Here is a 13,774-nt window from a genome sequence, read left to right as displayed (position 1 = left end):
GACTCCTGATAATTCAGAGGAGCTATCCATTATAGTGCCTATACAGAAATGGGTTCAGAATTTCTGACCGTGATAATTCAGGGGAACTGTCCCGTTATAGTGGGTGTAAATAAATGGTTTTAAGAGGTTCTTTCCCTCCAGGTTCCCTTTATTTGTTTGGGGAAAAAGAAACAGCTTTGATCAAAACCAGCGTATTTAACCAAATGAAAAAAATCGCATGTTGTTTCTTTGGAAATCCACGGAATTACAATTTTAATCCTTGCATTTGCCATTATTCCAAGGAATCGCACAAATTGTCGGCGCCTTTTTGTAATTATACACCGAATTTATCTAAATCGTAATACCACATTTTAGTTTGGACCGCGTTGTATCCGACTGTAAAATTCACTACTGAGATTCAGATCGACCCAAGGCTCTGGAAAAGTCTATGTAAGAGAACATGCGCAGTAGGGCTCCCATAGCCAAAAATTGGCTATTTGAACCCTACGGCGCCTGCTCACTTCTCGTGCTAACATGAATGCTCCAATTAGAGACGGTTTTGATTATTCTTTACGAAAACCAATGAGAACACACTTTGCTTCAAGGCTCCCCAGAGCTCTTCTCTCCCTCAGTCAAGAGAAGAGCTCTGGGGTCGAGATTGTTCCGGCAATATGGCGGGAACAAATGGTACGTGGCAAGCCCTTGTTGGTGCGCTTTTCAAAAGATTAAATAAAACTTCTGAAATATGGCAACTACGCCGAAAAAGGCGTACAAGTTTCCGTGAAATCAGTAGAGAACTTAAGCAACGACGACGGCAACGAGTAGGTCATCTCAAAATATAAATTCGCGTTATTGCAATCACTTCGTGACAATTTCAACCTTTTCAATAGGACAAGGGTATGGTAGTTCAGTGTGGCCCAGTGGTTAGGGCGCTTGCCTTGAGATCCGGAGATCCCAGGTTCAACTTCCCCGCTGCACTTGTAAATAGCCGCCTGGTTTGTCTCCGGCCAGTTGGGATTCTTAACAGTTGTTGTTTCGTTGTGTTTCATTGGCCCTGAAAAGCCCCTATGGGGAACGGTCAATTAAGTATGTATGTATGTATGTATGTATGTTTCTCAAGAATGACACTCGCCGGAACGGCGCTTATTTAGGGGATAAAATGAAAATTTATCCTCAAGTGTAGACATCCTTGATAAAACCTCAAATTTGGCTATTTCACGTTGTTGTTTTGCAGATGGACAAAAATTAAACACGCTCGGGCCGGGCAAGCAAAGCTCTTCTTTTTTTTTTGTCCACTAAATATGCAAATTTTTGACGTCCTCGTTGCCGTCGCCGTTGTCGTTGCTTAAGTTCCCTATTGCATCGCCTGCAACGACGTCATTCTCGATCGTAACCATCCTTTTTTTTGTTGTTGTTTCGTAACCCGGACAAGCGCAATGAAAGCCTTTTAAACGCTTCTTCGAAATGATCCACTGACGAATCATCCATTATGCCAATATTTTCTCTCCCCTCACGCACGATCATTGAAACTTGAAAGAAGTGCGCATGCCCGGACGTCCGAAATTTACGGATATCCGGTATTAGCTGCGACCAGAACCTTTCGTTTCGCCGACCACGTGACCAAAAGAAACGGAGCACTCCGGGGACGAGAATTGTTTACGCACTTTACCTCCTGTCACCCTCTAGGGCCAGGAAAGGCTTCATCAAAGGCTAAGCCCCAGGGCTTCTCAGAACTAACACTTCACTGAACACCAAAATTTGAAGAAAACAACGCACCGCAATTCAAACAAGGAACACGCCACAGGGATTATCCAGATAACCCTGTGAACATGCCATCATCTGAAGTCGTTTTTAAGCCGCTGTTACAGGTTGAAACTTTCAGCTGAAGCTTATGTGCAACGGCGCTGCAAAACAAGTTTCAGCAGGCGTTGCAGCTTGTAACATGCTCGGTTTCATGAAACGAGACAAGTTTCGCGAAGTGGTGTTACACGGTGAAAGCCTTCTTTTTCTCACCACTGTGATCGTTGCCACAGTTGCAGAAGTAGAAAGCGGTTCTACTTTTCTTAAAACTTGTCTCCCAACGGAAATTCAAAAAGTTTCATGAAAACCGACTATGTTACACGGTGCAACACCTGGTGAACTTGTTTCGCAGCGCCTTGCACGCAACTTTCTAAAAATAAACAAACAGAAGTCAGTTCTGTCACTAACCGGTCTCATCCGAGACTATGAGTTAAAGGACTTGCACATAAATGTATTTGTGTGAGATATAAAAACGATCATTTATAAACAACATAACTTGACCCTATTTTAGCCAACTCGGCGTACGGCCTCGTCGGCTAAATATCAGTCGATATTCCGTGCCACTGCACGGGATCATTGTTAACTATTCATCCCGAGCAGTTCGCGCAGAATTTTTGCCCGAAAATGTTGTAATCTTTACAGGAGTAAACGAGTTAAAATCGTATTTTTGTGCTATATTATCTCACTGTTTAAGTATATACTTAACGGCTCGGAAAATATCCACGACTAGTGACCTCCACTTCGGTGAATAGTTGCTACACAGTTTACATCATAAAAAAGTGCGGCGTACGGGGTTGTATTCACGAGTTGGTCGTGTGAAACTCGATCGAGTGGGCTACCAGTGAGTCAGGGCTTTTGACACTGATGAATCTATATTCTGGAACCTTCTAGATAAGAACATTCCGCTGTAAGCACAGGTAACCCAGGCTCACTGTGTGCGTCACGTAGGTATTAAAATATAGAGAACATATGAGGCGAAGTTTAGGTCTGAAAATTTGCTAGAAAATGGTAATAAAAATCGATAAAACTTATCATGTGGTGAGCTGTTGTTGTCTTTAATACGTACACGAAGTTTCGGGGAAAATGGTCCCCGTTCACCTTCTTTCATAATATAGTGACAAGGTAGGAGACGGAAGCCAGCGTCGGGACTCCGATCGACCCAAAACAAGCACGATTTTTTCCGCGAAAATCAAATCCAGTCGCTAAATAAACACGCCAGGTTCGTGGAATAGGAATTTCTCTAAACCATGAATCCACTGAAGCATCTCCAGGTAGCAACGCGGAGCCACCAGACTCCGTAAAACTTGTAAGTTAACCTGCTAAAATGGCGGCCAGAAAGCGTGGTACTCACGAAGTGCCCAATTCAAAGTGGCACTGAACTCTGGACGCCTGGTGACGAGTATAATAAGTTTTGGAGGGAGGGAAGTCCCAAACAAAACTCACTGAGCAATTTGGGACTCCCCTCCCTCGAGGGAGACTTATTATACTCGTCACCAGGCGTCCAGAGTTCAGTGCCACTTTGAATTGGGCACTTCGTGAGTACCACGCTTTCTGGCCGCCATTTTAGCAGGTTAACTTACAAGTTTTACGGAGTCTGGTGGCTCCGCGTTGCTACCTGGAGATGCATCAGTGGATTCATGGTTTAGAGAAATTCCTATTCCACGAACCTGGCGTGTTTATTTAGCGACTGGATTTGATTTTCGCGGAAAAAATCGTGCTTGTTTTGGGTCGATCGGAGTCCCGACGCTGGCTTCCGTCTCCTACCTTGTCACTATATTATGAAGGAAGGTGAACGGGGACCATTTTCCCCGAAACTTCGTGTACGTATTAAAGACAACAACAGCTCACCACATGATAAGTTTTATCGATTTTTATTACCATTTTCTAGCAAATTTTCAGACCTAAACTTCGCCTCATATGTTCTCTATATTTTAATACCTACGTGACGCACACAGTGAGCCTGGGTTACCTGTGTTGTAAGTGTTGATGTTGAGCCAGTTTCCAGAACATTCCAGATTACATGAAGACTGCTGAGTCATGCTTACTTGCCGGTGAAAGTCATGGAAAATTCTAGAATGGTGTGATGTCTATATTTAGTAACACACGTGTAAGATGTAATTAGCTATATTTAGAACTCTTAGTATATATTGAAGCAGTTGTTGTTGTCAGTTAGTTGTGCGTAGAGATTTGTTACTGGAGTAGTTGCTGCAAGATCCAGGGATCAAGAAGTCTTACGTGAAATTAGTGTGGAGACCTTTTGTGTAGTGTCAAGTCCGTGAAAACACAAACAACGAATGAATATAACCCCATTCAAAGCACTTCCTTTGACGTGAGCTGTTTAATACACGTAAGACGAGACTTTTCATTGCAATAGTTTTCTTAACGCAAGGAGGAGGAAGAGGAAAAAAGGCGAGGAGAGGCGAGAGAGGCGCCGCTAATAAAAGAATCCAAATGAATGCAAACGATGCACGATTCTCATTGGCTCGGAAATACTTTAAAGCTATCGTTCCACTCGTGAAACAGTTGTACGCCATTCTGATTGGCTGCATAGGCTTTTTCACATGTGAAAATAAAGCGTATAGATTTCTACAAATGAGTTTTATGGTATAAAATTCTCGTGTTACGTGTAATCATGTCGATACTGCAAACTTAGGTTTTATTTTCACATGTACCAGGCAAATATATCAACACAAGTAGCGCCACTGTTTTCACCCTCCGAACAATCTTTCCAGTCCTGTCCATACCATATCTGCAATTCCTGGTTCTTCAACAAACGTATTGGATTGGAATGGATGTTTAGAACAAGCTCTGATGATCCTTGATTAATTCCTTCAAGAACGTAGAAGTGCTTTTTTTGGTCGCACGGATGCTCAGTATTGTTATTGAACTTTTTAAAGTCTTCCCATGCTGGCAGAAGAGCATTTTTGTTGGCATCTGTGATGACCGTCATAACTTCGTTGCTTTCATAGGTGTAAAGGACCCCAGAACGAGACTCATCTATTTCCGTAGTGATTACAAGTGATTCTTTCTGATTCGCTTATTTTAATTATCTAGTGTTACGTCATTAGCCACCAGTTGAAATATTTAGTACAAATAGCGGCATCTTGCCACTAGCCTTTAGTCCTCGTTAGTTTTTACCTTGATTGGAGCGCCTTCAATAGTAATGGAAGTTCATTAACTCACCCTTGGCCCTTGAGTTCAAGCGGGAACCGATGTGTAAGTGCAATTACTTTAATACCTTTGTTGTTTAAGCACTTGTCTCGGACAATAGTTTTTCTAGTGCAAATACTACGTGGACCCCTCCACGTGTGGAATTCAAGTCAAGCACGTGACACCGCCCAAGCCTTTGTTTCTTCGAGCATTAAATTCAAAATACATTTAGTTCCCTTTTGTGTTTGTAGACATTTCCAGTATTTTGGTTTCATTCTCCTGCTTTATGCTTCACTCGTCATTGCACTTCCGTAAGCAGTGCTAAAATGTAACCACGTGTTCGTAGTTTTTAAATGGTAGTTTGTCTTCGCCGTTATCTATGTTTCTTTTCATATGCTATTCGACTTCGTACGAGTACCTTGATTTGATTAGTCTCAATTTTTGTCTATTTTGCTTGTTTATTCGTAGTTTAGCTGCTTGTTAGCTTGTCCTCGTTAAACTATGATTGGAATGTGTACTCCTCTTACACTTTCGTGATCATTTGTTATCTTGGTAATCCGCAAATATTTAGTAATTATTTTGTATAATTTCGCATTGTCTTTCAGTTTACATTCGATTATCGTCAATTAAATCACCAACAATCAGTGTCAACCCGTGATTCCTGACTTTACTCGACTAGTAAAGCATTCCCGCTCGCTACGTTCATCGCGACAAGTTGTTTAGTTCGTGACCTTTGGCTCTTCAACAGTCGCCGTGAGCCTGACGCTACAGTAAAACATCGCAACGCTACTCAAAGCCTGCCATTGATAATTGAACACTGTGGAGCTAACAATAGAAACAAATATGAGTGTTGTATCCGCACCGGAAGGCCTTTCTTATAACAATGAAAACCTCGCTGAGGGAGTGCCGACCGCGAGATCAGAGATAGGATTGAAGGGTTCCTTTCCCGCTCGCCGAAAACAAAAATTTACCGAAAAGGGAAAAGAGTTCCTTAAGGACACAAGGCGCAAAAACAGAGAAAGTGCCTTTAGAAGCTTAGTAAACAAGACTCAATCGGTAATAAGGCTATGTGATACAGCAGAAATAACATTGAACGACTTGGAAGCTGGCCGCGATCAGCTAGATAAATTAAAAGATAACTTTAACGAAGCTCATCAAGCCCTTGACGAATTACTCGAGACCGAATCGGAAAGGGAAAACTCATACCGGTGGTTTGACGTCAGAGACCGTGAATTTACAGAACATAGAATGAGAATTTGCGAACGTATTCAGTCTCTTCAGAGAGCATCGTACGCCGAATCCAGATCAAGTGCCGCGAAATCTAGGCGATCTGTCACATCAAAATCTTCCTCTCGTAAGTCCTCCCTACGTTCCGTTTCCTTAGCAAGAGCCGACGCCGCTGCGAAAGCCGCGAAAGCAAAAATAGAAATGGAATTTCTTGAAAGGGAGACCGAACTTGATCGCATCCGATTAGAAAAGCAGTATGCTCTGGCCAAAGCAGAAGAGAACGCACTTAGAGGGATTTTAGATGAAGAATCCAAACCAGTCGTTCACATTAAAAGGGAAACCACACGAGACGAAAGGTTCAAGTGGTCACCCGACGAGACAACAGTTCCGGAAACCGCCAAAAGCGAAACGAATCCCAAAAGCCCTCCCTTTGTTCCGAAAGCGTCGCCGGAAGCCCTTCGTACACAAACAAGCACTCAGAATGGTGAACAATTTTCAAACACGAATCTCGCCTTAAACCAACTAATTAGTCTTCAAGCTCGACAAACTGAATTGAGTTCGCTCTTGATTAACCAGCAAAAAAACTTTTCATCTTCCTGTCAAAGAGCCGCCATCATTTTCCGGTGATTCTTTTGAATACCCCGCCTTTGTGACAGCATTTGACAGTATCATCGCAGCAAACGTTTCCGCCGAAAAAGACAAGCTATTCTTTCTCGAAAAGTACACGAGCGGGAAAGCAAACGAAGCGATTAAAGGTTTCTTAGCAACCAACTCTGACACTGCATATACCGAGGCACGAAAGTTACTCGACCAGCGTTTTGGGAACCCTGTGGTAGTCTCAGAAGATTACAAGAAAAGGCTTAGAAATTGGCGTCAAATCAATGAAGGTGATAGCAAGGGATTGCGAGAGTTTTCTGATTTCCTAATCCGATGTGAAGAGGCCATGAAATCCATGAAGTCAATGTCTGAGCTAGATTCCACGCAGATTCTACAGTCCATTTCTGCTAAGCTCCCATCGTACTCAGGTGTTAAATGGTGTAGATTCGCACACGAAGTTCAAGTAAAGGATAAAAAACTCGTTGGATTCAAAGACTTTGCGAACTTTGTCAAACAAGAAGCAGAGCTTGCTAACGACCCTATATTTTCACCCGACGTGTTGAAAAGGGAGCGAAAGAAGAACGGCCCTGCCAGAGACAACAACCGGCTCTCAAAAACCAAGCCTCAAGGTGGGCCTGATCCCAGCCAGTCGTTCGCTACGTCCGCCAATCTTGCAAAGGGAAGCGAACAGAAACAGCAACCGCCCACAAGAGTACGTCTACCACCCTGCCCCATCTGTGAGGATAAACACTTCATAGCGAAGTGTGCCACTTTCAATAGAGCCACAGCGGACGAAAGGCTTGAAATGTTAAAGAAATTGCACCTGTGTTTCAGCTGTTTCAAAACCAATCACGTATCATCAGAGTGCAGATCCAGGTCGACCTGCGATAAATGCAGCAAGCAACACCACACCCTACTGCATGGAACCACACCAAAGCAATCACCAAGTACTGGACCGCCACGAGGTCCCACAGAACAGCCACAGCCACCCCCCGCCGATGAGTCCGCACACTCAAATGCTACTAGCACTGTTAACAGCTCTGCTGGTGTGTTGAGCTCTGCTACCACGTGCCGGATTGTGCCAGTCGTCCTGTACCACAAAGACAACCCTAGCAACGAAGTCAAAACGTATGCGCTTTTGGACGATGCGAGCGACACAACGTTTATAACGAACAAATTAAAGAGCGAGATCGGCATTGATGGAGTTAGTACTAGCCTCAACTTATGCACCATGCATGGTCGTGAAGTTGTCCCAGTATCTCGAGTCGACGGATTGGTCGTTGAGCGCCCCGACAGGCGCGCTAAAGTTGATCTACCAAAAGCATACTCCAGAGATTCAATTCCATCGAGGAAAGATCAGATCCCCACTCCAGAGATAGCAGACAAGTGGCCTCATCTGAGAAAAATTAAAGAAAAGATCTCGCCTCTCAACGAGAGCCTTAATGTTGGCGTGCTTATTGGTTCTAATTGCCCTAAGGCAATCAAGCCAAGAGAAATTGTGGCTGGAAGAAGTGAAGACCCCTATGCAGTACGAACTCTCCTTGGATGGTGTATAGTTGGACCGGCCAATCCCCCTGATACCAAAACGGATGAAGACAGCGTAGTCACCTGCAACAGGATCGTAGCTAAAGAGATCGCACGTGATACTGCTGATAAAGGAATAAACTTCGTGCTAAACGAGCCGACGAAGGAACTCATCAACGTCACTGCAATAGTGAAGATGTTTGAACAGGATTTCGCAGAGCACAAAGGCGCGCCCGCCAAGAGTCTCTCAATGGACGACCGAAAATTCCTAAAAATAGTCAAAGATGGTATTCACCGAACTGACGATGGTCACTATGAACTCCCTCTTCCACTCAGAGACGAAGCCATAGGCCTCCCAGACAACAAAGAAGTAGCGCTTCGACGGCTGAACCAGTTAAAGAAACGATTTGCTAGCGACGAGCAATATCGAGAAGATTATGTTAAGTTCATGAGCGAAGTTATCAACAAAGGCTACGCCGAAGCAGTACCAACCGAAAACGCGACCAACAGAGCCAAGAAAAACATATGGTACATACCACATCATGGATTGTATCATCCAAAGAAGAAGAAGTTTAGAGCCGTTTTCGATTGCGCCGCGACTTACCAGAATCAGTCTCTGAACAAAAACCTGCTACAAGGACCAGACCTGACGAACAACCTGGTGGGAGTGCTGACAAGATTTCGACAAGAGCCAGTCGCCTTCTGCTGCGACATTGAGGGCATGTTTCATCAGGTGCGAGTCAACGAAGAACATAGGGACTTGCTGCGTTTTCTCTGGTGGCCGAACGGCGATACAGCGAAAGAACCACAACAGTACAGGATGACAGTCCACCTATTTGGAGCCACATCCTCCCCTGGCTGCGCAAATTTCGCGCTAAAATCTACGGCTGACGACCACGAAGCTGAATTTGGTGTGACTGCCGCGAACTTTCTGAGAAATGACTTCTACGTGGACGACGGTTTAAAGTCCGTAGCCACAGTTCAAGAAGCAGTCAAACTCATTAAGAACACAAAGGTGATGTGCGACAAAGGCAGTTTCAATCTGCACAAGTTTGTGTCAAATAGCAAAGAGGTGTTAAAGGAAATTCCAGAGTCCGACAGAGCAGATGGCGTAAGGGATATAGACCTGGACCTCGACTCACTTCCCCTGGAACGTACGCTCGGAGTTCAGTGGTGCGTCGAGACGGACTGTTTTCAGTTCCGAATCGTTCTCCAGGACAAACCGTGTACCAGGCGAGGCATCTTATCCACCATCAGTTCTATCTTCGATCCTCTGGGTTTTGTTTCCCCACTCCTCCTACAAGGCAAGACCATCCTACAGGAGCTGTGTCGACAGGACCTAAACTGGGACGATCCCATCCCCGACGAAATCAAAGCCAAGTGGCAAAGATGGCGAACAGAACTGATGCAGCTGGAGAGCATATCGATCCCGCGGTGTTTCAAACCTGATAACTTTGATCGTGTGATCAGAACGGAGTTGCATCATTTCTCAGATGCAAGCATGGAGGGTTACGGACAGTGTAGCTATTTGCGTCTTGTAAACGAAGACGGACGCATTCACTGCGCCTTCGTAATGGGCAAGTCCAGAGTGGCCCCCCTTAAGCCGGTGACTATACCTCGCCTAGAGCTAACTGCAGCCGTGTGCTCCGTCAGGGTAAGCGAGCAGATTCACCGAGAGCTCGATTACCCAGTCGATCAAAACTTCTTCTGGACCGATAGTAAAGTGGTTCTGGGCTACATCAGCAACGAGAGCAGGCGTTTCCACGTATTCGTATCGAACCGAGTCCAAGAGATTCAAGACAGCACCAGCGCCACTCAGTGGAAGCACGTGGAGTCACAAGATAACCCCGCTGACGAAGCGTCTCGAGGAATGAAAGCGCGAGAGCTGCAAGATTCCCGATGGCTCCTTGGACCAACATTCTTATGGAAGAAAGAGAACGAGTGGTCAAACTGCGACAAGGTTGACCACAGCCACGACGTCCGACCTGATGACCCAGAAGTTAAAAGGTCAGCGGCAATGGCAACAAGAACCACGGAAACACGCTACCCTGACATCTCTAGAAGGATAGAGCGATTCTCTGATTGGTTCAGAGCAAAGCGCGCAGTAGCGATCTGCATCAAGTACGTGAAAAAGTTGAAAAATCGTGTAAACAAGGCCAAAGAAGAAACTTGTGAAGTTAGTGTCCACGATTTAGAGGCTGCTGGAGCTCTCATTATTCGTTCGTTTCAAGCAAGTGCATTCCGAGAAGAGATTGACACATTGAAACGAAACAAGCAAACCCAAGGCGAAGGAAATAAAGAAAACCTTAAGTTCCACAGTGCTATTTACAAGCTGGACCCGTTCATCGACAACGAGGGCACCCTACGAGTAGGCGGTCGATTAAAGAATGCAGAATTGCCACCACCCATTAAGCATCCAGTGATCCTCCCCAGGGGTAGCCACGTATCATCTCTCATTGTCAGACACTTCCACGAGCATGCTGGCCATCAAGGGAAAGGAATCACTCTTAACGAAGTACGCGCCAATGGCTACTGGGTCATCGGAGGTATATCTGCAGTAAACAGCACGATCGGGTCATGTTTCAAGTGTCGCAAACTCCGCGCCCCAGTGGTCGAACAGAAAATGTCCGATCTACCAGAGGACCGCCTTGAATGCCACCCGCCATTTACATACTGCGCGGTCGACTACTTCGGACCGTTCACAATTAAAGAAAACAGAAAGGAGATTAAGCGCTACGGCGTCTTATTCACCTGCATGGCTTCAAGAGCAATACACTTGGAAACTGCAACCTCGTTAGAAACGGATTCCTTCCTGAACGCATTAAGGCGTTTCCTCAGCCGCAGAGGACCCGTACGTCAAATACGCTGCGACCAAGGAACGAATTTCGTAGGAGCTCGGAGAGAGCTTAAAGAAGCTCTTGCAGAAATGGACCACAACCGCGTTAAAGTGGAGCTCCAAAGATCGCATTGCGATTGGATCGACTTTAAGATGAACGTGCCGGCAGCTAGCCACATGGGCGGAGTTTGGGAGAGACAAATTCGAACTGTCCGCTCCGTCCTGTTCTCTCTCCTGGCAAGTAATGGAAGCCAGCTCGACGACGAGTCCCTACGGACATTGATGTGTGAAGTAGAATCGATAGTCAACAGTCGACCTCTAACCGTCAACCAGCTACCTGATCCGGACTCGCCAGCACCACTCACCCCTAACCACCTGTTAACCATGAAGTCCAAGGTACTGCTAGCACCTCCTGGAACCTTCGAGCCAGCCGACATATACGCACGCAAGCGTTGGAGACGTGTACAACACTTGGCCAATGAATTCTGGTCGCGTTGGCGGAAGGAGTTCCTCCTAAGCTTGCAAGAGCGTCAGAAGTGGTCGCGATCTCGCAGGAACCTGACCATCAACGATATTGTCCTCGTGAAGGATGACAACACAGCTCGTAGCATGTGGCAGCTCGCCCGTGTCGTCGCCGTGTACCCAAGCGGAGATGGACAAGTGCGCAAAGTGCAGGTGGCTCTTGCGGACAGCTGCCTGGACAGTAAAGGCAAGAGAACTGGTGAAATGCGCTACCTGGAAAGACCCGTTCAGAAACTGGTGCTCCTAGCATCAGCATGCGAGTAGAGACCGGGAAAGTCCCGGCCGAGGAGCCTACCACTGAGGATGAACTGTGAGCGCTGACTCACGATTATACACAGTGACGTCATGAACACCGAACATTCTTAGTTACAGTTATATAAGCAGTAATTAGTGAAATATAAATATTTCAGGGGAGCCATGTAAAGGACCCCAGAACGAGACTCATCTATTTCCGTAGTGATTACAAGTGATTCTTTCTGATTCGCTTATTTTAATTATCTAGTGTTACGTCATTAGCCACCCGTTGAAATATTTAGTACAAATAGCGGCATCTTGCCACTAGCCTTTAGTCCTCGTTAGTTTTTACCTTGATTGGAGCGCCTTCAATAGTAATGGAAGTTCATTAACTCACCCTTGGCCCTTGAGTTCAAGCGGGAACCGATGTGTAAGTGCAATTACTTTAATACCTTTGTTGTTTAAGCACTTGTCTCGGACAATAGTTTTTCTAGTGCAAATACTACGTGGACCCCTCCACGTGTGGAATTCAAGTCAAGCACGTGACACCGCCCAAGCCTTTGTTTCTTCGAGCATTAAATTCAAAATACATTTAGTTCCCTTTTGTGTTTGTAGACATTTCCAGTATTTTGGTTTCATTCTCCTGCTTTATGCTTCACTCGTCATTGCACTTCCGTAAGCAGTGCTAAAATGTAACCACGTGTTCGTAGTTTTTAAATGGTAGTTTGTCTTCGCCGTTATCTATGTTTCTTTTCATATGCTATTCGACTTCGTACGAGTACCTTGATTTGATTAGTCTCAATTTTTGTCTATTTTGCTTGTTTATTCGTAGTTTAGCTGCTTGTTAGCTTGTCCTCGTTGAACTATGATTTGAATGTGTACTCCTCTTTCACTTTCTTGATCATTTTTTATCTTGGTAATCCGCAAATATTTAGTAATTATTTTGTATAATTTCGCATTGTCTTTCAGTTTACATTCGATTATCGTCAATTGAATCACCAACAATCAGTGTCAACCTGTGATTCTTGACTTTACTCGACTAGTAAAGCATTCCCGCTCGCTACGTTCATCGCGAGAAGTTGTTTAGTTCGTGAACTTTGGTTCTTCAACAGCCGCCGTGAGCCTGACGCTACAATAGGTGTCGGTGTTCGCGCAGCCCCAGTAGGAATCACGGTTCCGTCTATGACATTTGATGGATCCGCTTCTGTGCACGAGCTTCATGGCCTTTACATTTCCAGTTTTAGTCATGTTGAAGGTACCGTATTGATTATCCTTAGGTTCAAAGCAAACTGTATCTCCGTTGATTTTTTGCCACACCTCTGAAAAATAACAATTAGTTTATTACCAAACAAGACGCTTAAGGGCGTTATAGTGGGATGCACAAACAGTTAACAGAAATTTTCCAGTTATAATAAACTACCACCGTTTGATCACTCCAACGGAGCAAAGAAATCACAAGTAATTATAAATTTTAGCAGTACTAGTGGCGAAAGTTTACCATACAGATGGACCTGTAACTTCAAGTATAATTGCCATTTGTTGTACAAAACAGAAATAAAGGTTATCTATATATAATTATTATTGATACTACAAAATTTGCCAATGGAAGTACTCATCACAGCAGTACCATCAACGTTTACCTTTACCAAAGCTTCGCGAGGAATGTCAGGATATTAAGGTAAGCTTTCTTTGGAATACTGAATGCAGATCAGCCGCTTCAATTATTTGGTTTGGTTTTCTTATAAACCGAAATAGAATTAAGCTTATTTACAAACACTAAAAACAACACACCTTTACCCTAGGATAGTTTAAATTCCTTCAAATAAAATACCCCTATTAACAATTAAGAATTGTACAAAAAAAAAACCCGTGAAATGTAAAATATAATTTTTGAAAAAATTAAAT

General features: G+C 44.4%; 1 protein-coding gene across 1 annotated transcript in view; it reads right to left on the bottom strand.

Moving 5' to 3' along the window:
- Positions 1-4,441: 4,441 nt before the first annotated feature.
- LOC138030850 (uncharacterized) overlaps positions 4,442-13,774 on the bottom strand; it is a 14,294-nt gene continuing 4,961 nt past the window's right edge. Inside the window, exons 3-4 of the mRNA XM_068878715.1 lie at positions 13,003-13,188; positions 4,442-4,776 (exon numbers count right to left, since the gene is read on the bottom strand). Of these exons, the coding sequence (XP_068734816.1) occupies positions 4,442-4,776; positions 13,003-13,188 (521 nt within the window). The remainder of the gene's footprint in view (positions 4,777-13,002; positions 13,189-13,774) is intronic.

This window comes from Montipora capricornis, chromosome 13 (assembly GCF_036669925.1).
Source record: "Montipora capricornis isolate CH-2021 chromosome 13, ASM3666992v2, whole genome shotgun sequence".
Lineage (NCBI taxonomy): Eukaryota > Metazoa > Cnidaria > Anthozoa > Scleractinia > Acroporidae > Montipora > Montipora capricornis.
This window is presented reverse-complemented; position numbering and strand designations above follow the sequence as displayed.